We start from the raw sequence: 25,232 nt of genomic DNA, 5'->3' as shown, positions 1-25,232 counted from the left end.
TACTAATATGGCCTGCATTATCTTACAGAAAATAATTTTTTATGCATTTTTGGGAAAATGTGTATGGCTTTGTCAATGTTTGTGAATAGCTAAGAGCGTTCTGTGTATCCTTGTACTTAAAAAAAATCCTGTCCTCAGCAAGTGCAACAGCTCTGTGATGAGTGTGAGAACTAGAAAATTATTCTTAAGTTTAAAGAGAAGCAAAACTAACTTCTCTGGTTTTATTCTTGTGATAGATAAATACACAGTTCCAAGAAAGGAACAACATGCTGCCTGTGTCAGTAAGCTGGGAAGATAGTAATAAATGTAAGAATAGGCTGCACATGTTATTTTATCTTGTCAACTAGTCATTCTTATTCCCTTTCTCATAACTTACAGATCTGTATGAAATAGTTTTGTATGCTGGAAGTAGGAGATCTTGTGTTTAGATGTGTTTTCTATCAGCTGGTCATCCTCGGGTTTATCCTTGTAAATCTCATTGATTGAACAAAATTGAACTTTGTCCAACAGCCGATGAGTTACATGGATAGAATTTTACCACCTAAAACCTCATACAAGGATTTTAATTGATTTCATTGATGTTTTGACCTTTGTGTAGAGCTGAATCTCACAAGCAGTTTGGGTTTGGGTACTTGAAATAGAAACATTCATGGGCCCAGGTACATAATGTTTTCACTGGTTTTTACTCCATAAATGCAAATTCCTAAAATGAAATCACTGCAAGTCAAAATATAAGTCTGTATGTTATTTGACCATATTAACAAGGAAATCGTTACCTTTATCTTACAGAAATGTTGGAATCCAACAATATAATCCATTTCAATGGACTAGCTAATAGCTCCAGTTACCATACTTTCCTCTTGGATGAAGAACGGAGTCGGCTGTATGTTGGAGCAAAGGATCACATATTTTCTTTCAACCTGGTTAACATCAAGGAATATCAAAAGGTACTTTCATTCATGTTTTGTACAATGTAAATATAGACTCTTAATGTTGCAGAATAGTTATTACTCAGGCTATACTGGGCACTGTATGAATTATGTAGTAAGTACTTCGATGTCAGGAATACTGTTACAATAAAAACATTTGCTCACTCTAGGAAGAGAAATGTATAATGAGCCTATAACCTATGACTGTATAATCTACAATGCATTTTTCAGACTATGAAAAAGTAAATGACAAGTGAATAATCCAGCTGTTTCCCAAGCAAGACATACTTTCATGTTTACTGCTAAAAAACCCAAATAACTCTTATGAAGGTTTACACAAAAAGGCCTTATTACTCTATTTCTTTGCAGATAAAAAGAAGCTGTTTGGGAGTCTAAGTGTTAATTTGTCTCCTTTAACCCAGTACTTGTAGGCACTTTGCTTCTGCTGCTTTCAAGCCAAAATAGATTCAGTATTAATAAAAGAGGAATAGGTCAATAAGAGCTTGCCATTCTTGATGGAAGGTACCATTTTCCAGTAAAAGTTGATGACAAATTAAAAGCTGACAGTTCAGTGATATTATTTTGTTGGAGCCTAAATAAATAATTTCATTTTTCATTTATTTTAATAAGCCAAAATGCTAAGAAGGTAAACATCAGGTTGGAGGTTTGATTTGTTATATATAAGTATTTTGATGGCACATTCTAAAATCCAGAGAGTACCCTTTTATGAGAGATATATTGCTTCAATACCCAGGGATTTTTTTTTTCTTGGTGTTCCTGACCTTTTGCCCGTTTGACTATTAGCTTCCTAAGATGATAGCAATAAATACTTTGTGTTTTCTGTTCAGAGGGAAGACAGGCTATTCATTTGTATTCTCTAAGGGAAAAGGATAAAAGGAAAACCGGGTATTTTCTTTTCTATTCTCTTTAGAGCAGCTATAAAGGAAACTAGCTATTTATTTGAATTCTCTGAGGGATTGATAGCTTAATGTGCAAAACATCTGGAATAATTAAAGGAAAGAAGGTGTTTCCATTGCAGAGAACAGCTCTGTAGAATGGGAGGAATTGTATCCTACATACTTACATGTTCAGATACCTTTAGAATGCTATTTGAAATTGTATGCAATTATTACTGTGTTAAATAAAGAATTGCTGTTGGTAACGTGGAACTGAGTGTTGGCAACAAACTTAAAGAGCAGACTTACAGTTTAGACTTTAGATTTAAGAACAGACAAAAGGCTTAAAGAATTTGGGTATCTGCTTATTAAAGACAGGAAGGTCACTGAGGAAACTTCGATCAAAATCACAATGCAGCCAGTGCTGCACTTGAGCTCCAGTTTCACCAGTTGTTGTTTCCACCATGTAAAAAAGAACTCAGGTTTCTGTCTGAATGCTGATAGCATCATATGACTCCAAAGGAGCACAACTCGAAAAGCCAAACTTTCCAGTCTGTTAAAAATGGTTCAGTTTAGCTGAGTGTTAAACCAAGTTAGAGGAAAATACTTTGCTGTGAGAATAAGGATAAAGAACATCTAGCCATTTGTTTTATGGATTAGAATGCTGGTTTGCATAATATAGAAATCTTTCCCCAAATCTTCAACTGAACTTGAAATAGTCCTTTTGGGAGATCTGAGAAGTTTGGTTAATGTTTTTCAACCTAGTAAATTTAAATTTTCACATGTCTCTGCACATTTTAAGCTGAGCGTAGGAACAGGAAGTAGCAGGAAACCTTTGAGAGAGAATGTGCTCATAAAATTTTCAGCTTTATTTTACAGACTTAAGATGTTCGATTGCTGTTGGATTTCATTAAGTTTTAGGAAAATTTTTAATTTAAAAATGTGGTTGCAAACTGTGTTTTCAAATGTCATACATAACATCTCCTCCGACCTCCTCTGTCATCCATATTAATTCTTTTTTACTTTCTTTTTGAACACTTTGCCCTTCACTTTCTTTTAACAAACTGTATTGAACACCAAGGCTGTAATCCAGACTCATGGCCATTCATATTGCATTATCTGAGGCTCCCAAATGAATAGCCTGGCATTTTATGGGAAGATCATGTTTTATTCTATATGTAATTCCTAAAAGCTTTTCAAAAAAACATGAATAATTGACTGTGAGGGTCTCTGGATTTTCTCTGTATGAGGTGAGATCCATTTTCTGCTAAGCAAACACTACAGTAAACCTAGGTTTAGGTTTATGTGTGTTAGGGTAGCTCTATGGGAACAGTATAAACATTTCTATTTTGATGGTGTGATACTTTTCAAATACCGTGGCTTCTTTTTTATTATTTAATTAACTAAACCTAGCAAAAGAGTGAACTGCTAGATGCACTGAAGAGGCAAACACCTCATTTCTGGTGCTGTAACTCTAACATGAGATTTCATTTCACATAGCTCCAATTTATTGTTAGTAAGTATCTCCAATTTTTTTTCTCTCAGTCTCAATTCCATTACATCAGATTTAAAACAGTGGAAGAACACTCACTTAATGGAGAGTCAGCCCTCTTATCATTAGTATTAAAGATTCACGGCTGAGATTCACAATACAGACTATATTTCAAGATTGTTTTTACTGTGATTCCTATTATCTCTATTTTGCTTCTATCATTTAATTTCTTTGTTGACAATTTTTATGGAAGAAAAAGAAATAAGGAAAAGAATGGGGAAAAGAGAAACTGGGTAAAAATGCTCTGTAGCATTTGGTCTGCAATTTGTGATTATTGAGGCATGAAATAACACAATGTGATTTTTGTTCTGTGTCTTTAGATTGTTTGGCCTGTATCTCATTCCCGAAGGGATGAGTGCAAGTGGGCTGGAAAAGATATTCTGGTAAGTACAAATCTTTCTAGCAATTTTTTCCTTTGATAAAACATTGTAAATATTTTATTATGTCTTATTTTGTTAATTCTTAAAGTATCTTTCCTCCTCTGCAAGGTCACACATCCGATGAAAACTTCAGTCTTAAGTTATCTCAGTCTTCTTATTAAAAATAATGAAATTATGTCTTTATGACCAAGGGTTTAAATTTGTAAGTGGAAATCACAAAAATTAAATAAAATTTATCTACCAAAAAAAAAATCAACAAGAAAGAGAAGGGAGAAGAGACATCAGAATGAGAAATATTAAACCTGATCTCAGAGTACATAATCTTTTGACCTATTTTGGCCCTGCTCCATGTCCCAGTCCTACAGTGAGTTCCAAGAAGTGCTTTCTCTTTGTGGCATCCCACTGGAGTCAGTGGGTTTCCTTGAGCTCTTTCCTGCATGGAGTTCCTAGCAAGACTGAGGTCAAAGTGGTTTTAACATTCTGCATCAGTTTTGGTGCCTCAGGAAAGACAGTTACACTAGGCATAATTTTCTGTACATTTTCCCTCATTCCTGTGTACACCTTATTGCCTATATCTATCAGGCGGGAGGGACATAGCCAGTAGCCTCCAAATAATAATCATTCTACACTGATAATAACCGTCTTCTTTATAAGAACAGTATGGGAAATGGGAAGGCAGGGCTGAAGAAGCAGAAAAAAGATAAAAAATACATGCATGCAATAAGCCAAACAAATACTTGCATAGCATAGCCAAATGGGAAATCATTGTGGTTGCCAAGGTATAACTGAGAGTGGAACTTGGCCCCCTGTGTATATGCTATTGGCCTGATTTTCAGAGACTATTCTGTAAAATATTCATAATGCCAACCATATGCCTCTAGAGAGTTCCATTTGAATAATTTCCTAGGTCATAATAAAAATAGTTTCATCAGTCTTTACCTAGGCCATAGAGGACAGTTGTCTTCATAAAATGCCATTTGGGAACAGCAGAGGTGGTTTAGGTGAAAACTAAGAAATATGGGCTAAGCTATATATGTGAAGGGACAGCTAAAGTGTCAGATACTTAGGCTATCTCATTACAAAGAAATAATACATTTAAATTAATCCACCTTCAGGTTCACAAATAATTTTCAGGAGTACTTTACAAGGTGAGGACTAGAATGTCTAATATTCAAAGTTAAAAAAAAATAAGGCTAGTGTTAAATGTCTGAGCAAATTAACTAACCTTGCAGCTTGATCTTATACTAAGTATTATGATATTACCTTAAGTAGATATTTTTATAGCTGGGGTTGAAACCTAGAAAATTAGTAAGAGATTCAGCACCTAGAATGAAAGTATACTCTTAATTTTTAGTAATTATTTTTAGAAATTCAAAATAGTAAGAAGGAGTATGTTTTATACATTGTGCTAGGCTGATTCCAATCCATTCGTCGTAAAACATTATTATTCTGGAGTGAACCGGGAAGTTCAGGCCCCCATCCTCTGGCTGTGTTAAGCTTGAGAGGACTATTTATACTGTAACTATTTTATTCACCTTGATTCTTTCGCTTCCTATGGTATTAGGGTGGCTACACCTGCTGATCACGAGTAAAAGGTGAAGCCAATGCCACACTCCAGTGCTGTGTGTGACCCTGTGCGTTAGAAGCAGCCTCCCATGAGCTGGTGGAAAAGAAGGGCACAGAGTTCGGGACACGACGCAGCCCAAACTGAGGATAACAGTAGTACAGCAAAAAATGTTCCTAGAATCAGATAATTTGTTCTGAAAAACGCTTTTCACATATATGGGTTGTTGGGGGTGGATTTGCTTTTGGTTTTGAACTTTCAGACTTCTCTGCAAGAGGAAGTGAGAAATAAAAAAAAAAAAAAAGATGCATAGGTCATATGTAATGTGTGTCCAATTTTGACAGGCAACTAGAAGGATGGAATATATATCCTTATGTGTTCAGGTCATCATTTTTTAATATTTACAAGTACCCATTCTTCCCATAAAACAGTGCATTACAAACAAAGTGCTTAATGTAACTGCTTTAACTGTAATTACAGATAAAGATTACAGATCATTTAAGAAACGCATTATTCCTCCCTCATTTATTCCTTAAAGCCATTGTCAGTACCTTGGGAGTGTGAAATATAAAGACCATAAAAATAACTCAACAGACTCTCATTAGAAGGAACAAGAGATATAGAGGACAAATAAAGTGGCATATAAAACATGCTTGATTTAATATTGCTTTCAGCATGTACCACTCCTAAGATATAAGATACCCTTCACTTGTGGTGGTTCAGAACTTTCTATATGACAGTCTGTACTGCTGCGTCGAGGTCTTTTTTTAAAAAAAAATACTTTTTTAATTATTGATCTCCAGGGGAAGCCAGTGCTGAAAATGCAGGTCCCCACTAATAGGCCAGGTGCACTGCAGCAGCTGCAGCTCAAGTACAGCCCCGGCTCTGCCCCACTGCTAACCCCAGCTATGACCTCTGAGATTTCCTCTCATAATTATAAGAGGTAATTTACTGTCGTTCTCACTCCTTCAGAGGGATTCCTTATACTGATGCTGTCAGTCATGCCAATCTAGGGGCAGCAGGTTTGTAGCTCAGGATGGTCCACATGGGATTTGAGGAGGGCGGCCGACTTAAAGCTCTTCCCACTCTCCCGCTATCCCTTTGTTCCTTAAGCAGTCATTTTCATTTCTGTTTCTTAAAGGGCTTAGTATATGTTAATTAGTTAAGCTTTGCTCACTGGATAGATAGATAAACCTTTTAAAGTATACTTTGGATCTTTTTTTTATATGGGTAAGCTGAGAAGAGAGGCTGAAAGACTCACCCCAGCCATGCCACACTGACTTACAGCAGGACTTCTCTGGTAGAAGCTAACTGCTACACTTCCCCACAAAATACAGATTTTTTTCCAATAAATAAAATTGTAATTACTGTCCCATACAAGTACTTAGTATTACAATGTATTTCCATTTCCTCAGTGTAGAATACTGCAAGCACCAAGGGGGACCTCATCAACACATACAAATACCTTAAGGGTGGATGTCATGAGAATGGAGCCAGACTCTTTGCAGTGGTGCCCAGCGACAGGACAAGGGGCAATGGGCACAAACTGAAGCATAAGAAGTTTCAGTTGAATATGGGGAAAAACTTCTTTACTTTGAGGGTGACAGAGCCCTGGAACAGGCTGCCCAGGGGGACTGTGGAGTCTCCTCTGGAGATATTCAAAGCCCATCTGGATGATGTCCTGTGCAACCGACTCTGGGTGAACCTGCTTTAGCAGGGGGGTTGGACTGGATGATCTCCTGAGATCCCTTCCAACCCTTGCCATTCTGTGATTCTGTTATTCTGTGAAATTAGCATCATTCATGAAAATTTAAAAACTATAAATGATAAATAAGATATTTGCTTATGTAATTCAACTAAATGAGCAATTCTGTGAGGATTTCTTGCTATTCTGGACTTCAGTCTCTCATTTGATCTATTCTGGTTGCTGTAAGTCCTGTGAATATTTCTCACGATTCCTGACCAGACCTTGGTAATGATCAAAGAAGACAAAGTCTCTACAGAATACTTGTCAGCTTTTATACCGAACTTACAGTACAGACATGCTGCTGCTAGTCATATCCCTCACTAGTGAGCCTCGATATTTTGATTTTAAGATCTCATAGGCACCTGGGAACCAGCAGAAACACATGGCAACCTCTGCATTACATATGGGTTAAATAATAGGTAACTACAAAAAAAATGTGGCTACAATTCCACTCTGACATTCCTGGGGCGTCATAAACCCGCAAAGCAAAGCTTGGGTGGTTTACAAAAGTTATCAGAAACACTAGTTGGTTTTGCAGGTAGGGATAGGGCAGGGATAGCTTCTTGACTGGAAAGCTTATCTAGTCCTTAAACTATTAATTTACTATTGTTTTAAAAGTTTTGGCTGCTGTTTAGTCGATACATCTCTGCACTAGTTTTGGCTGAGGCACCATAGCAGCCATTCACATGGTACACAATTAATCAGAGAAATCCCTATTAAAGGGTATGATAGATTTCTATGCCTTGGAAGCTTTAAAGATGTGTTTCTGAAGGGCACCTTAGGATGTTATTTTCAAATGTGATTTGACTATCTAATTTATTTAGCCACTTTTAAAGATCCCAGCTCAAATTAAATTGTCGAAATGGTCCCTTCTGGCCTTGACATGTATAAATCTTCAAAATTTCAATGGGTACTTTAACAAAGTCACGTAGGACAAGCTACATGATGACAGATACTTATACACACTCTGCATGTTGCATGAAATCAGGTACTCCCTGGATGTTTCTGGTGAGAATTAAATGATACACAAACAGATAGAAAGAGTACCAAGTACTTTTGCTTGGTGCCAGCAAGCTTCTACATATGCTCTGTCACATGAACAAACAGGTCCATACAGAGAGTTACACTTTTGTGTCATTCCCCTTAAGAGCTAAAGTGTATCAGCACAATTGTGTGTGTATTAGCACTGACTGCATTATAATTTATAGGAGATAGACATCTACTTGGGCTATTGAATTGCCATTAAATTTTACCTAGTTATTAACCCTTATCTGAATTCAACCATGATTCACTTTTTTACACTTGATAGTTCTCTTGGTGGTAATTTGGAATCACTGTCGTTCAGAAACCTATTCGCAGTTAAGAAGCAGGAAGACTCTTTACCCATGATACAGCTTTATTCTGTGCATGCTTCTTTGCATTTAAGCGTGGCTGGTGCTTAATTACTGAGTTTATGGTTCATGCAGGTAGAATCACATGGCTGTAATTTAATTCACCGTCTCATTTGTTACGATAATACATAAGCCAAAATGTTCATATGCCATCTCAGTTTATGCTTCCTTTAAAGTTTTCCAGCCTTTGCCTAAATCATAGGAAGATTAGCAATTCCATAGGCTTATAGACCCATCAGTGTACAACGATTTAATTTGGAAAGAAAGAAGAAAAACAAGACAAAAGAAAAAGTGGTGTGTAACTTAGCAAGTGTCCCTCAGCCATATCTGGTGACACTTTGACAAAACAAAGTTGGCAATAAATAAGCGCTATTCCCTTTAACTCATTTTATTACTGTTGTTGCCATAGGGAAAATAGAAGAACATGGAGGCAGAAAGCAAAAGTAATTCTTTTCATCTGTTATTGCAAACAAAGATATGAAGAGGGAATCTGAAAATTAAATACACAATGCTGGCTGAATCTAGAAAGCCTGCTTCTAAATTCATCTGAGAGGCACAATTTTTCTGGTCAAATTACCTCTGGCCCTTTGAATGTGCCAAAGAGAAGTTCATCCATTTCTGTCAGGGTTCTTCCTTCAGAGGACATCTACAGCCATATTTCCAGCTTGTCTATCACCAACCCTCACCGCCACTCCTGCTTCTTTTCTGTCTCCCTGTCTCAAGCATAGCACTGAAATCCTTTAACAGAGCCTAAAGACCCAGGACCGTCTAGCCTAGGGAAAAGGTGAATTTTCCCTGGGAGTAGGAATGCATAAAGTCCAAAGCAACAGCCCTCCCATGAGTTTAGGGACAGAGTTCACTCTCAGCATTACCTACTACAAGGAGAAGTGTGACTTATGAGCCAGTTGTAGACAAATATTGCCACTGCGTATCCCTTTCAACTCTATCTGCTGTCCCAGTTAGTATGCTGGGATTATTAGCTTGAGGGCTGCTCACTCCTTAATCTTGTCTGTGATCTTTAAAGTGACCATGATTTCCTACCAAAGCATTTCTTACCATTTGTGAGACAAAGGAGTGAGGCATTTTGTAAGTAGTGTGCTGCTTTAATATCGCTGCTGCATAGAAACTGCTTTACATAGACTACAAACAAAACAGAAGGACACAAGGGGAAAAAAACTAACACAGACTTACAACCCCTTCACTTAGAGGTGAACAGAGCTTGGTAAAAAATAAATAAAATACACTGGAGTCTTTCAAAGTTCTGTGGAGCTCTCCAACAGAATATTCCCCCCTGGGAAATTCTGTCTGCACCAGCTCCAGTTCTTGGATGGACCCCCACAACACACCCACCAGCATAAAGCCTTGTTTATGGTTCAGTTCAGATGTTGATCCTACAGCTTGTGTTCATTTAGGCATTTGCATATATTTCTTTATATGAACTGACCAAGGCAAATCAGTTACTGTAAGGTAATAACTTGTGTACTTATACAGAGGAAGAATTAAGTTGGCAGTTGTTCAGACTTTCATATTTTACCCACTTATGTACCATGGGAAGTCATTTAAGTCTTTGAGTATGGGGAACAAATTGATACAGATCAAGGAGAAAGCTAATTTTCCAATTTTGGGCTTATTTTTCTGTTTATAGGTGTGACTATAGAAATTTGCCTCTGAAGGAAACTTAAGATTCATCAGATTTAATGCAGTCTTGCAGAAATGTTTTCTTTGTTGTTGTTTTTGAAATATAAAGTTATGGAGTTAGCAAAGGGTAACTCAAGGAGAAATGAAGGAAAAATTGTTCCCAAAATTATGGGGTTTAATTTTTTATCAGGAGGTGTTCCACATGAGGCCTAGTTTGGCCCTGGTAAAGTCTGAGAATTACTTTTATTTTTGGCTGAGTTGCCAGCTATTGCTATTTCAAAATTACGTTGGGTAATTCCTCATTATGATGTATTGCATCCCAAGATGGACAGAGTAAATTTATTCTTTGTACATTTCTTTGCAGAGAAACACATTAACTGGATAACTAGTAAAAATGATTGACACGTTTAGTCCCTGTTTCCTTTTGGGGCTTCAGTATGAAGCTCATGAAGTTAGAGAAAAGCCTTTTTTTTGGTGCAAGTCACATCTTTTTTTTTTTTTTTTTCTGAATTTCTTGAACATTTTTTTGTATTTTAGCAAACAGACTGGGTTTTTTGTTTGGTTGGTTTGTTTGGTTTAGTTTTGGGTTTTTATTCTGTTGATTTATTAAAAGGAAGGCTAACTTAAAAATTAAGGATAGGTCTACTCTGCAAAATCACATATCACAATTCCTCAAGATGTGGTCACTATGTCACTGTTAAATTAAATTCTCTTTCTGTAGTCCATTTACCTACATACACCAAAAATAGATCTACTGACTTCCTCCCTGCTACGCACAAAACTAAAATATTGTCTTTTTTTTCCTTTTGTAATGAGTAAAAGAGCTAAATGCTAGTTAAAAGGGAAGTTCTTAAAATAACCTAGGAAATAATATGCAATTATTTTCTATGTCGAAAGTAATGCTTTGTTCAGTTTCCATATCTTCATGTCAACAGAAGAACTTTAAAAAAAGCTTTTCAGTGTAGAGAAAGTTGTGTATTCTGAAGATGGTGGAACAAGAAACAAGGGAGAATCTAGATCCTCTTCTCTTTCTTTTGGTTTTTTGTTTGTTATTTTTATTTTTCTGACCGAGTGACGTGATCTGTGTTGGAACACATCATCTATTGTCTCTTTTTGCCTTGGGTAATTAATTCCCAATTAACATATTCTAAAACTTTAGGTTACTATATATGTATCATGAATATAAAACAAACAAAGAAACAAACAAACAAAAAGAAAACAATCCCCCAAAACCAACCTAACAAAAAAACCCCCCACCAAAACCACTCAGCAAACTCTCATTTCAACAATTCATGAATATAAAACAAACAAAGAAACAAACAAAAAAAACCCAATCCCCCAAAACCAACCTAACAAAAAAAAACCCCACCAAAACCACGCAGCAAACTCTCATTTCAACAATTCACTTTGATGCCAAATTTTTACTCAGTGGGAATTTTAGGCTTCTGTCACTTAAGGTTTCTCTGTTTAGCATCTCTCTGTGGTGTCAAAATAGTTTAATATCCACACACAAATTTCCGGATTCCCACAATAAGGCACATGTAATTTCATAGTTGAGCTTACAGAGTATGTTTATTTACAGGCACACATATTGCTAAGCAACTGTCCTTTATAAATGCAACAGTCTTTTGCTTTCTTTCAACGCTTCATGGTTTTACGTTCACTTTCAGCACAGAAGTTTTGAGCATATTTATCTTAGGTGGCTGTGAGTGGAAGTCATTGCAGGATATGCCTGCAATATGCTGAATAAAGGCAAGCTGACTGATATGGAGCCTGAGTAAGTGATTTATGTGCCTGCAACAGGCTTGGCAACCTGTTTGTCTGAAATACTCCACCCAATTAGCAGGTGCTGATCCTATTCGGAAAGGTGGGGTGTAATCTGATTTCTGCAGGAGACAGGTGATTACTCCACCCAGATGGAAGAGATAGACCAGAGAGACTCTTTAGATCTAGACTGTGGTCGCAACTTAAATTGCCACTGGGCTTGGTGAGACTGCTAGAGCTGAAACCAAGCAGCATTGTTAATTTCTTTGCTAATAAAAGCCATGCCTAAAATGCAGGACAGGTTTACTCTACAGAGCAAACCCAATTTTGTTTTAAAGTTATGGTCAGAAAAGAACTGGCTTCTGCTTGACCTCAAGGCTTCCCAATGTTTTGAGTTATTCCTGAAATACTCTCTGTTCCTTAAATAAATTCATTCTGTGCTGTAGGAAGTACATACTACTGAAAAACATAACAACTCAAAATAAAGGAAGCTTGCTAATGCTCATGGAAAAGTTTAGTGTACGACAATCACGCTGTGGCTGCAAAATCCTGAAAACCCACTTCTTTGCTGGACTGCATCCACAAAAAACTGTTTTGTCTTGTTAACTATGCATTAATCAGATGCACACAAATATGAGATGTCATTAAATCAGGTATTTAGTGCTGCAGCCTTTTCTTGGCATCCCTCTAGCTGTTCACAGGTCCAGAACAATTATTATCTGCATCTGCTGTAGGAAGATTTAAGGACTGGAAACATGTCTTGTAATTTGAACAAACCGAATACAGAAAAAAATTGGAGAAATTTTACTTCTGAAGATCCCTATGTCAGATTGTTAGTGCTAACAGCAAAGATTTGAAGGCCTGATGTGTTTAGTCCATGCAGTCAAGGGAGACATCATTAAAGCATGGCTTCTAAGGACTCCTTCAATGGCTTTTGGTTTACAACTGTTTTCAGGACAGACCCTAGGGAGTATCCCACCTGGCTCAGCTATCTCCATAGAATCATAGTATGTTTTGGGTTGGAAGGGACCCCTAGAGGTCATCTAGTCCAACCCTCCTGCAGGAGCAGGGACACCGTTAACTAGATCAGGTTGCTCAGAGCCCCGTCCATGACCAGCCTTAATGGTAAACTCTGGGCCAAATGGCCAAGTACCAGCAGTGACCACCAGATTTGCAAGTAGGTAGGTAGGGTGGCAGGGAGATATTTTCTGTTGCACCCTCACTAACACAAAGGAAGAACCAGAGGAGCTTTCCATCTGCTGAGCAAGTGTGCTGGCAATACAACTGTTCCCTAACATGGCATGTAGTTTTGTGGCTTGAAGGAATCAGGATATATCTGCTTTTTTTCAGTGGCTTTTTTCTATAATACACTTTGTTAGCTGGCTTCTTTTTTCCTGTCTTGATGCTTTAATGGTTTAAAATCATGCAGACATCCTGCAACTTGAGTAAATTATACATTTCAGATATTCTCATGAACTCTTGTCATATCAAAAAATCAGAGGGATAACAGGCATAACTTAATTGGAAAGGTAACTGGAAGTGTAGTAAGATGTTCTAGGCAACCTAAAATATCTTATCAACCCTCATCAGCACCTTCAGTCTGAAATATCTCAGGACACATCTTGACAGCAGAGGGAAATCTAAATATGGAATTAGCCAATGGTTCCTCTGTAATGATGGCAGTGGTCACCATGCCTAAGAGCAGTGTCATTCCTGACAGTTCCAGAGGGGTCAAGACCTCCAGATCACGATCCAATATAAGGGCCACTGGATCTGGGCATCTGTCGCCTTTTTCAAAGCTCTGAGGTGGGAAGACAAGTACAATTAGAATTCAATTCACAAAATAACATAGATTTATAAAAGAGACTAGGTATTTTGTTTACCTAGACATATTCTAGTTTTATATTGGAATTGTGTGTGTGTGTGTGATGCAATGCAGACTGCTTGTAAGGCTTTGACTAATGGGGATGTAACCCCCAAGAACTAAGTTAATAGAAATCCCCTTCTGTAACACAGACCCTGACACTTCAGCTGCTCAACCAAATTTGCTCAGCACTGCAGACTGACTCTTTTTCAGAGGGTAGGACTGTAAAACATTGATCCTGCTAATGGGAAGGTAAAATAAAGACAAAACAGGAATGAAAATGATGTAACCAATCCAAACTGCGAGGGGTACAGAGTAATAAATCATAGTCTGCAAATGTTTTCATGCCAGCTGGCCTCCCCCACTCTAAAATCACACACCTGCCTATACAGGTTCAGCTGGAAGGTTATCTCATCGAGTACAGGTGCCAGGCATCATTTCCCCACCCGTTAAGGCCTCTCCGAAGCTCCTAGTACTCAGGGACTTTCCCGTCGCTGCCAATGCAGCACTTAGCACCGCAGCTTTGCATCAGCGTTATCAACTAGCTTACTCCACTAAAATAAAATTTAAGAAGATTGTTGCATTTTAACAGGACTGCAGTAATTTGCTTTGTTCCATGCCTATGCTGGGCCTGTTTAAGCAGATTGTGCTCTTTGACCAACATTTTTAAGTCCTACTGTAATGAAAGAGGGGAACAGTAACAACTTTTACATAGTCTTACTGCATTTTACAAAAACTTGCACGCAAACAGCAAGGGTTGCGAAAGCATACGCCGCCATGTAGAGCTCACCCTGGAGAGGACTTCCTTGCACATGCTTACTGACATGCTAAAGCATTTGCAGGGTCTAGCTGAGAATCGATCGTCTGCGTACATGGCAATCACATGTATTTATTGCACTAACACTCCAGAAATATTTTCCTTGAACCAATGCTGCTGCATGCTGAAAAAGGTGCCTGGCTGATACAGACTGAACTGATCGCGGCCGACAGTCGCCCACGAGCCACAAAGAGAAATTGAAAAACTCCCTGCTAAGTCCAGAACATCTTTCAGCATTGTGATAATTTTGAATGACAGCAGTAATATCAGGGATTACTTATTCTCCATGGATATCCCTGACCTCTCCACTTGAGAATTCAACTAATTGGACAGAAGAAGAAAAAAGAAGCAAACATATTAATTAAACTCACGTATGGGACTTTGTATGGAAACTGTCCATCCACTTTGATTTGAAAGACAAAACACGTATTTATTTTGTTTGCCCAGCTGTTAGACGATAGCTTTAAATCCCCTAGTCCATCCAGTTCAGACAAAACCTTCTGATATTTTAATCACTTGGCTATGTGGGAAGGCTGAAATAAAGCAAGACTGTATTACAGGGTCTGATCCTTATCTGGATTAAATCGACAGAAAACTGTTGAAGCTAATGATACTGTAATGGATTATTTAGCCTTCTACTTATTGCTCTGCATAATCTGGCCATTTGCATTTGCTGTAATATCTGAGAAGCAGTATGGACATCAATACTGGTTTAAAAAAAAAAAAAAAAGAAACAGTTCTCTTAAAATAAGGAGAAAAATCTGGATATTAGTTGGTCACAGGGACTTACCCTTTAACTTCCACTTAAAAAGATGTCATTAAAAACTCTTTGCTGCGTCAGTAATCCAGATTGAAAGATGTAAGTTCCAGGCTTCTGGAAAAGAGATAATTGCTGGAAACTCATAAAACCCACCTAAATTCTGTTTTAATTTTCATACGCCGAGCAGATGTTTTGACAGATGGATGGACTTTATTTTTGTAACTGTCCGGGAAAAGTCTGCATAACACAGCCTAATCAGTGTTACATATCTGTAGTGTTTGTTTTTCAGTCTTTCTGCATTTGGCTCCTATGCTTTTGGTTGCAGGCATTTTCTTTGTGATTTATTTTTTCAGCCTAATCTCTCCCTGCATAAGCCCTTCTATCAACCTGATATATAAATATTAGAAAACTCTTAAAAAATAAATGTGTATGTTTGGTTAGTAAGTCAGACATATTGATCTTCATATAGTGGGTGCCCTTTTGGAAAACTTAATTAACACTTCATCTTCTCTTCAAGACAGGCCCTCTGCCCTTATACATGGTATATAATATTTGGAATTGAAATTTAGTGTTAAGACCTCTGTCCAGACATAGTGGACCTCTTTGACTTTAATTTGCACTCTAAATGTAAGTGAAAGTCTAATAATTTCTCAACTTGTTCTACAAATAGGCATTTAGTACAGCAGAATTTACAGTGGGGTTGGTGCTTTGGCTGCATTACCGTAATGTGATGCAAATAGGTTTAGCCACTTTCATTTCAATAAACAGTCAGCGTGGAGCTGAGGATCTGAACCCCATAACCTCCCCAGGCAAGTTTAGAGGAAGCATAAACTTCTATAATGTACCTGAAGTTAAAACTCTTTTCTTACTCAGGAATGCATTTTGCAGCACTGTTTCTTCCAGGTGACCAAATGAACCTTTAACTCCTGTACACAAGGTAGAATGGATTCAACTGGATGTTTTTGTGGCCTCATCTGCCAAACCAACCCCAGGAAAGCCTGTAGTTTCCGCTGGGCTTATACTGCCCATACTCCTTCAGCAGAGAAACAAACTGGGTTGTGCCCCATGTTTGGGGTGAGTGCTTCAGCCACTGCACATGGCAGAGCCACGACAGGCCATCAGCCACTTCTTTGGCCATGTTTTGGAGGACAGTGGCACTCCTGCCATCCCAGGACTGCTTCCAGAAGCAGTTCCAGTGGTTACACCGTAAAAACAGTAGCTACCTGAAGAAGTTCCTTCTGTCAGGACAGAGAGAAAGACCTTGCAGGCCATGCTGAGAGGTGTTAGATGTGGGCTTAGATGCTTGGATTTTAAGATAGAGGTACTTCTGCACAAGGCCAAAGGCAGAACCTGCAGCTCTTGGGGAAACCTTATACCATTTATTGAAATATAAATGAAGATTAATACTCTCCAGGGCTAGGCAAGATAAATGAATGGGGGTTTTGAGGACTGCAGTAACTCCCACATGATGTACCTAATTTTCTTTTTGAATATCTACCTCAATCATTCTGTACCATATGCAATCACTTAGGCTTTCTGCTGTATGTATGTATATATAAACTCAAGCTTTAGGGCATAAACCAGTGTTTAGCTTTATATAGACAAAAAAAAGTTTCCTAATATTAAGCTTTCAATTATAATAAACAGGATTATTAGATGGAAGAATTTATAATGATTCACTATGGTCATTCCAGCGCTCCTCTTCTTTAAGATTTATTTTCATAACCCATCTGAGTAATACTTCCCTGCCTACGGAGAACTTTGAAAACCTTGCATTCATTTTCATTCACATAATTAGGCTAAAAGTATTTTAAAATCCCACTCTACCCTGCTTTCACAAATGAAAAGTAAAACCTGATTTCTATCTGGAAAATAATTTTTTAAAGTCTAATTTTCTTCCTTTGACTGTTTTACTTGACAAAGAACAATATTCAAAGGGTATGGATACGTTCAGAATATGTTCCCTTTAAACATCCCTTTCCTGGGGAAAGTGAAAATGGATACAAAGGTACGGCGGGGGTGAGGCTGACTCACATGCAGACCCAGTATTTAAATTCCCTGACAATTTGTTCCTTACAGCTTCTGGCTTTGGGTTACTTCCTCATCCTCTGGTGGATATTTTCTCCCATCTGCTGTATTTTACTGAGATACTACATTTCTTTTGTTGCCTTTGTCTCCTTTCCAGTGCCTTACACTCTGAGATCATGTAGTGAAATGCCTCGTTCTGCTGGCACAGACCTTCACACCAACAATACAGCGCTGGCCCAAGGGTCTGGCAAGGGGAGATGTTGCTGCCAAGTGGGACAAGCCCTCTTGGAGACACCCAAGTCATTACAGGCCTCCAGCCAAGGGGGTCGGGGAGTTGCTTTGTAGTCGAGTTGACATAGTCACCAGTGTCGGGACTGGCAGAGCTGTCTGCCAGGTTTCACAACTGGAGGTGCCATTGTAGGAGCCTTGCACTGAGGGCAGGACTGGGGAAATGGAGACTGAAAATGAGAGTCGGTCATCCAAGTCTCACGTCGTGGCGGACCCAAGTCCCCTCACTGCACACACACTTTCCCTGATGGGAATATTTTCTTCAGCAGACACGTGTGCTGAGATTTGGAGTTGGAGCAAATCATTCAAAGCTGCTAAAGTTGTTACAGTATAGATTTAAGGGAAGCTTTTTTTTTTGTCATAGCCCCGTAAACTGGGAAAACCTGGAATTCACCATCGTGAAGCAGACTCTTACTAAGCTCAGAATATCACTCGGAAATGCACATGTACAGCGTTTCCCCGCACCAGGCTGTACCTGTGCAGCTGTACTTGAGCACAGCTAGGCAAAGGAAGGAACCTGATTACCCTGCAAGTGAAATCAATGCGCCTGGTGTGATTGCTCCAGCGAGAATAGCACCGTCTCCCAGGCAGGGCAGAAACTTCACTTTGAACTTCCTGAGCTGACAAGGGCTTAAATCAGAACTGTAACTTTACTTTGATGTCATTTATTGTGGTTTAATACCCCTCTTTATTTATTTTTTTACAATCATGTAAAATATATAAAGAAACCTAATCTGTTAGGGAGGTGTATGAGAATTTACTCAATAGAGCTTAATGGTTCCTTTATGCAGCTATAAAACACAGGGAAGCTATAAGAATAGTCTGAACCGGACTAGGAACTTTAAATGTTATATAAATGTATTTGTCATAGTCAAAGGTTTATTGCTTTAGGTATTTACCTTCCCCATTGTTTAACTAGGTTGTGTATTTCTCAGACATCTATGGTAAAAACCATGTTGTACAAGTAATTAAGGAGAGCTTAAAAGCAGGGATGAATAAGCCAAATCTCTTTTTGGAAATATATTGTAAATCCAGAGTAACTTTACTGATATTAACGCAGTTACACTACTGTCGATGCTGAAAACTTGAAGCTAAACTACGGCTATGATAGAGTTAATTCTTTCCCCCCCCCACACACCCCGCAGGCTAATCTGGAATAATTCAGTTAAGCTGATGATAGAATTTTTCTTAATTTCCACCCACAGAAATCAAAGAGGACTCTGCCCCTCAACTAAGTAGGGTTTTCCATCTCACCTTTAAAGTATTAGCTATCTAATACCTCCTTGCTGTATATTATAGATAAGCAGCTGAGCAGTATTTAGTGAACGCGAATAGAGTCACAGGTGGCATGTTGCTGTAAATCAGAATAGCTCTGAAATCAGCACAACCTGTTTTGATTCACACCGGCTGTGGATCTAGCCCACATGTTCCCAGCATTTTGCAAAGGTACGTGTCCACTAGCCTCTAACATTGCATATTCTTCAGGCAGATTTTTAAAAACTTTTAGCAAACCATAGTAGGAGACCATGAAGACGTTAAATCATGATACATCAAACCAGACAAGGCAAAACACATTTGGCCAGGTACAACTCTAAGTGAGCAAATTCTGAATTATTTCATGATGTACAAGTCATTGGTCAGTTTTAAGTTATGTAGAGTCAAAGTCAAAGATGCTCCACCTGAAACAGAGAATATCAGAGTTTAAGAAAGGATCTATTTCAATTTTGTTCATTTTTAATCTTACATGAATTTGCAATATTTTCCCATTTTTATTCTTGCAGGCATTGAATTCTTAACACTCTTTCGTGGTTTTTCCATATTTCTTTTATTAAAAGGAACAAAGGACAACAGCATTAAGAACATTATCAAAACATACATTATAATTTTGATGATTTATGCTAGCTATTTGCTTAGTACTCTACCACTGCGACAGTGGAAAGCAGTCTGTGGATACATACACATAAAATAAATGTATGTTCGTGTTTATACATGTGTGGGAGGCAGAATACGTATGCACCAGAAATTCTGTGTGTTTTTATTAAGAAAGGTCAGAATGGAAAGAATTAAGCCAGACCTCTGGTAACATCCATCTCTATTTCTTTCAATTTCCTGTTGGATTACCTTAACTATCTCTATGTTTTCCATCTCAGTTGGAAAGATAACTTAAGTTATCAGCAGTAAGCCAAGGACATAGTAAGATTCTATATGTTTTTCTCTGGGTGCTCTTTTTAATGTATTGCCATTATCAGTTACGCAAATAAATAACAAAATTGGAAGGCCAATGTCATTTCAGTAAATGCACGGTATTTTATGTGTGTAAGTTCCTTGCTTTTCCCTGTGGTGGCCTAAGGCATGCCTCAAATTGCACATGCATTTTCCTGGCAGAGCCATTATTTTGTGTTTGAGAGTATCTGGTTTAATTAGCAAGCAAATTACAGAGACGGATGATGCCAGTCAATGAGATTTCTGTGGAGGCGGTAGCTCAGCTGGTGTTTCCATGGGCCCTGGTCCACTTGGAGAGGTACAGTTGAGTGCTGTACCAAAAAAGTCATCAAATATGCATAGAAGTTTCCTTCATTTTTAACATAAACTTTACTGGAAATAGTTATTTTATTTCAGTGTTCTTATTTTTCTCCTGTTTGAAATCCACTTTTGTAATTGTGTCAGTAGACTGATTTGTAGGCATTGGCATACTTATTTTCATTGTTAGATCTGATTGAAGTAAAAATAATAAAGACAAAAAGTTGACATCTTGACTATCAGGTTAGACGTTTCAATTTTGATAAGATTAGGCATTAACAACGGCATTTTTGTTAACGGATAACAGGTAATGTTTGTACTAGGGACTGTTAGTGTTGCTATTAAGTTTTTGATTGTTGAGAGCTAGATTTACTACGATGGGTAATTTACTTAGGTAAAAAATGTAAAGACCAAGTCTTGCAAAGCTTGTATTCTAGGGGCTGTCAATAATTGCATTGAAGTTTGGCATATGTATTCATCCTTGTAAAACTGGCCCCTAAACACAGGCAATGGAGACGAGGCAGCATTCATATTATTGTTAGAAATTTTATATCAATGATTTGTTTTTCATCAGCTCCTTCCATCTGGCCCATCTTTCTTCTAATTGTTACTTAATTGAATACAAGCAAACAGTTGGTCCATTTTTCTTCATTATTTCATTCTGACACATTTCTATAAAAGGGTTTTGTCCTACAAACATGGCAATAGCATAAATTACAAAGATGAAGCATGTCTGAAACAAAAATTAGGAAATTTTTTTTGTGTAATCTTTTCTTCAGGGGTGGATGCTTTATTAAATAGCAACCAAAGATATTTAAATGAGAACCTAAATCAGGCTATTTATTAAATGCTTAGCGATAAACAAGCTTATAGACAGCATGAAATGATCACACTTTTTAAATCTGTTCATTCAGCCATACATCCCTAGTGCAGAAGAGCTTCCATTCGTCATAATCACTGAATTAACTTTGTGGCTACATTTTTTTTCCCCCTTTTCTTTGCAGAGAGAATGTGCTAATTTCATCAAGGTGCTTAAGGCTTACAACCAAACCCACTTGTACGCCTGCGGAACAGGGGCTTTTCATCCAGTCTGCACCTATATTGAAGTTGGAAGCCATCCTGAGGTAAACTATCTTAAAACAATATTTTTCTTTTTTCCTCTTTTTAATCTTTAGTGGTGTTTAGCCACGATGTCTTCTTGCCAAAACGCACTCTCACTGGTTTCTGTGGCTCAATGAGTGGATCTGGTAGGAACTGCTCCTGGATCAGGTGCTGACGTGCTGATTGATAAATCACAGCAGAATCTGTACTTTTCTCCCCTACGCAGCATCTTTTCCTCCAGGGGCTTAAATAAATACGAGCAAGCCTGTTCTGTCTGGTTCATGAAGTTAAAAGCACTCTCTTTTTTTGGTCAGGACAGATACCAGCTATAGGAGGGGTAGTTCAGCCTGTGAGCTTGCTCTGGGGCCAACTCTGTCCTTTGTTCTCCTACCAGTCAGTACAGTCTGACACCGCGACAGCTTTCTCCCAGCTGGGACTTAAAATAGTGTCACACATTCATAAATCCCTCTTCTCAGATTTGTCCTAACACACTGACAGGTTTTCATATGTGACCTAGGTTTTGTTTCCTTACTTTTTAGTGAAAAATAAATCACTTTTCCTCTTTTCCCCCCCATGTTTTAAAATTTGTAGCTTGCTGATTTTTGCTTGGTGTTGCAGAAATTTTGCAGTAGCTCTTGTACTCTTTTGTCAGTGATCGTCATAACTAGATAGCTAAGCATGGTCTTCCCTGGTGAAAAACAGTATCACTCACAGAAAGCAATGGGACTGTGCTGGGTTTCCTGGCGGAAAATTTTACTAGAATGTTTCTCTGCTCCATTTCAATACTTCAATACTTTTTCTCTCCAGAAAAGCCAATCTTTTATTTTCCTGTTGAGATGAGTATGTAATAGAAATCAGTCCACTTTACTTTGTTTTCAATCTGGCTTACCTGAGTATTGCTCGATGGACTGTTGCAATTTAGCAACTGGTCTTGATGTCTTTTCAGCAGTCACAAATTTATGGATATGTTTTACTGGTGAATCCATAGTTGTGTTACTTGTATCTTCTGTGATCTTTGAAGAATAGCTCTTTCAAGTTACCTTATGGTTTTGCAATTCAGGTTTGCAGATTTCCCTGAAAATACAGACATGATTGTTAAATGAGTGAGGACTCAGTTATTTAAAAAAACAGAATTTCTTCTTGTAGAAAAATTAACAGACCTTTTGAGTGTTGACTTTATAGTCTGGGAACCATTTTTCCCTATAAAAATGTCTTTTGATATTTGAAACATGAGTCGTTAAAGTGTTCTAAGCATAAGGTTTTGAAGGCATAAAGGAACTGCAATGTAAAAAGGTTTTTTCATATTCTTTAAATGCTTTATTCCAGAATGCATTCTTGGCAATTAGTGATTGTCTCTTGACCACACACAGTATGTCATTGCTTACTGCATTAAACAGATTCTCTGCTTCCTGAGATCCATTTGGGAATTGGTAGACATATTAATTAACTCTAGTTCCGTAAGATGTGTGTCAATCAATTCTTGGCTATCTGCCAAGTGAATCTATCTGCAGAGAGATAGCTGGTATGAGGTCATTTACTTCTACATTTGGCTGTTTTATGACTGTACCATAAAACTAACACACACTTTATCAAGGATTTATAGAAAGGATGATCAGAGATGAGAGGCCAGATCCAACCTTGGTTTAACATTCTGGATTTTGAGACACTCGAGTCAATGATGCGTTTGGCCCTGGAGCTGAAAGAGGATGTTTGTTTTAGCTTCTTTTTATCAGTCCCTAACTATCAACAAAATGGAAGTTGTTGCGTCTTTGGTCATTTATGCAGTAAGTTTGTTAGTTCCCGTGTGCCTGAATCATTCTCTTGACGCAGGGAAGTCAGGACTATGTTTATCTGAACTGCCTCAGACACTATTAGCTTTTTTATTTCCTTCTCATACTTAAGCTATGAGTGAAATCATCTCTACCTGGCCTTCCAGCGGCCCAAGTTTCTGTGTCCTCTGGACAGTCATGCAGGGCGTTGCTGCCTTCTCAGCCCAGGTCTGCCCATGCAGAGAGAAAGGAGGGCAGGCAGGAGGCAGCGGTACCCACCTCTTCTCAGGCTTTGACAAATCTGACAGTCAGTCTGGGTCCTGTCCCTTGCAAAGGTGAAAATCAGATGAATAAATAAATTTATTATGTTTGCAATGAAAAATATTCTGGCCTGTCTCCATCTCTCAGCTAGAGCCTGCTCCTTCCTTTGCCATTCCACCTAGCCAGGAATTTCAAATGTGCACCTCTCCCCAGAGCTGGGGAAGAGGAGGGTGCTTGATTGACAGCAGCTATTAGAGACACAGGGGGGGGGGGGGGGGGATATACAATATTAACCCCCGCACCCCTGCACACTGCATCTGTGAGAGCCAGATGGTTTATGTTGTCATGTTAGACAGCAGCACTGGACCTGTCAAAGGGCCATTGCTTCTGTATCATGTGTAGTTTATACCTCCCTAGCATACTAAAAAAGGTAAAAAGTATAAGTGAAGGCAAGCGGTTGATTTTGAGTTAAAAAATTGCCATCTAAAACATTTCCTGAAGATTCATTTTCTGCCACAACACTTGTGGAAAATTAACTGACTTCACCATCTGCTTGTTTATTTTTCAAGCACTTAGAGAGGTAAATGTGAAGTGATTAGGGGAATAGTCAGGGAATGTACCTACTGTCTAGTAGGATTGCTTGTTTACGTGAGCTCTGAATATAACCCACCTGCCTGAGTCCGGTGGAGGAGAGGAAATCAGTGTGTGCCAAACTGAAGAGGATGGAGAAGTGAAATTTAAAGAAACAAGTGGCAAGTGATAGGGGAGACACTGGAAGCAATCGGAGCAGGCTGCAGGAGGCTGGAATATGGTACAATTTTTATGATTGGGGAAAGGAAAGAAACTACTTTGTGTGACAGTCATAAAGTAATGGGAATATGAATTGTTATAGCTGTTGAATATCTCTTCGATATGAAGCAGTGTATCGCAGCCCCATTCCATACTTGAAGAAAACCATTTCTAGTGATGAAACTAGGCAGGTCTAATTGAGTTTGATGAAGCACAGTATCAGAAATAATAATAAAAAGGTAAAAGGATATGAACAGCATGCTGTGCATCTGATTAAAAATCATCTGCGCAAACGTATACAACCTAATATGTTGTGAATTACACCACAGTCTAAGGAGTAAAGCAGACTAATCTTCACTTAAATCCATTCCAGATGTGTAAGTGAATAACCACAGTATTTAGAGAGAAGAATAAAGTTAAAGTTCGAATAGACTTCAAGCACGTAAGCCATGAGTAAGCAGGAAAGAACATATTTAGAGAGAATGTTACATGTGTATATGCAGAAAATACCTGAGTAGAGCCTAATTTAAAGCTCGAGATCATCCATGGGAGAGGCTGTATTTGTACCTTCACTGAATGGGGCAAACTGGCTCATATGCAGATGTCTGTATTGTATGTGCTTGAGTTTAGGTGAGATGACCTAACACAGACACCCACACCGGCTTCAGGGATCTGGGGTTAGGCAACCTGTGGCATTCTCTCCACATAACACAATATAGTACACAAACCCAATTACCAGACAAAACAAGAAAGTGATTAGTAAAGCTATGTTCCACTCCCACTGACTTCTGAGGAAACAGGATTGAATGTGTAGGAATGTTGTACTTAACGGTTGCAAAACGACACGAGTCAGATCTGTGCTTGAAAGGAACAAATCCAACAGCAGGGAGACACAGAGGTGCATTAAACCCACTGGAAAATCGCCACAGGATGCAGAATGCACCTGCCCGTGCAGGCTGAGCAGGGGGAAGGAGCCCTGCTCCCTTTCCCCAGGGCTCCCTTTGGGGTAGTTTGTCTGAACCAGCAGGGAACACTCCTGTTTAGGAAAGAACAGGATTTTCCATTTACTTAACCCTTACATACAGGTGGAGGTATAGAGAATGTCCTATAGAACCTTTTCTTTTAACACTCAGGCAGGCATTGCAAGAGCTGTATGAAATTGTTTGCCGGAGTC

General features: G+C 38.4%; 1 protein-coding gene across 2 annotated transcripts in view; it reads left to right on the top strand.

The window, feature by feature from the left end:
• The window catches only part of SEMA3A (semaphorin 3A), a 174,847-nt gene that overhangs the window by 49,256 nt on the left and 100,359 nt on the right, over positions 1 to 25,232 (top strand). For both annotated transcript variants that reach the window (XM_009645661.2, XM_035901086.1), the window contains 3 exons: positions 790 to 947; positions 3,698 to 3,760; positions 21,143 to 21,262. In XM_009645661.2, the coding sequence (XP_009643956.1) occupies positions 790 to 947; positions 3,698 to 3,760; positions 21,143 to 21,262 (341 nt within the window). The remainder of the gene's footprint in view (positions 1 to 789; positions 948 to 3,697; positions 3,761 to 21,142; positions 21,263 to 25,232) is intronic.

This window comes from Egretta garzetta, unplaced genomic scaffold (assembly GCF_000687185.1).
Source record: "Egretta garzetta isolate BGI_Z169 unplaced genomic scaffold, ASM68718v1 scaffold148, whole genome shotgun sequence".
NCBI classification, from domain to species: domain Eukaryota; kingdom Metazoa; phylum Chordata; class Aves; order Pelecaniformes; family Ardeidae; genus Egretta; species Egretta garzetta.
The sequence above is the reverse complement of the archived record's forward strand: the minus strand, read 5'-3'. Positions and strand labels throughout refer to the sequence as shown.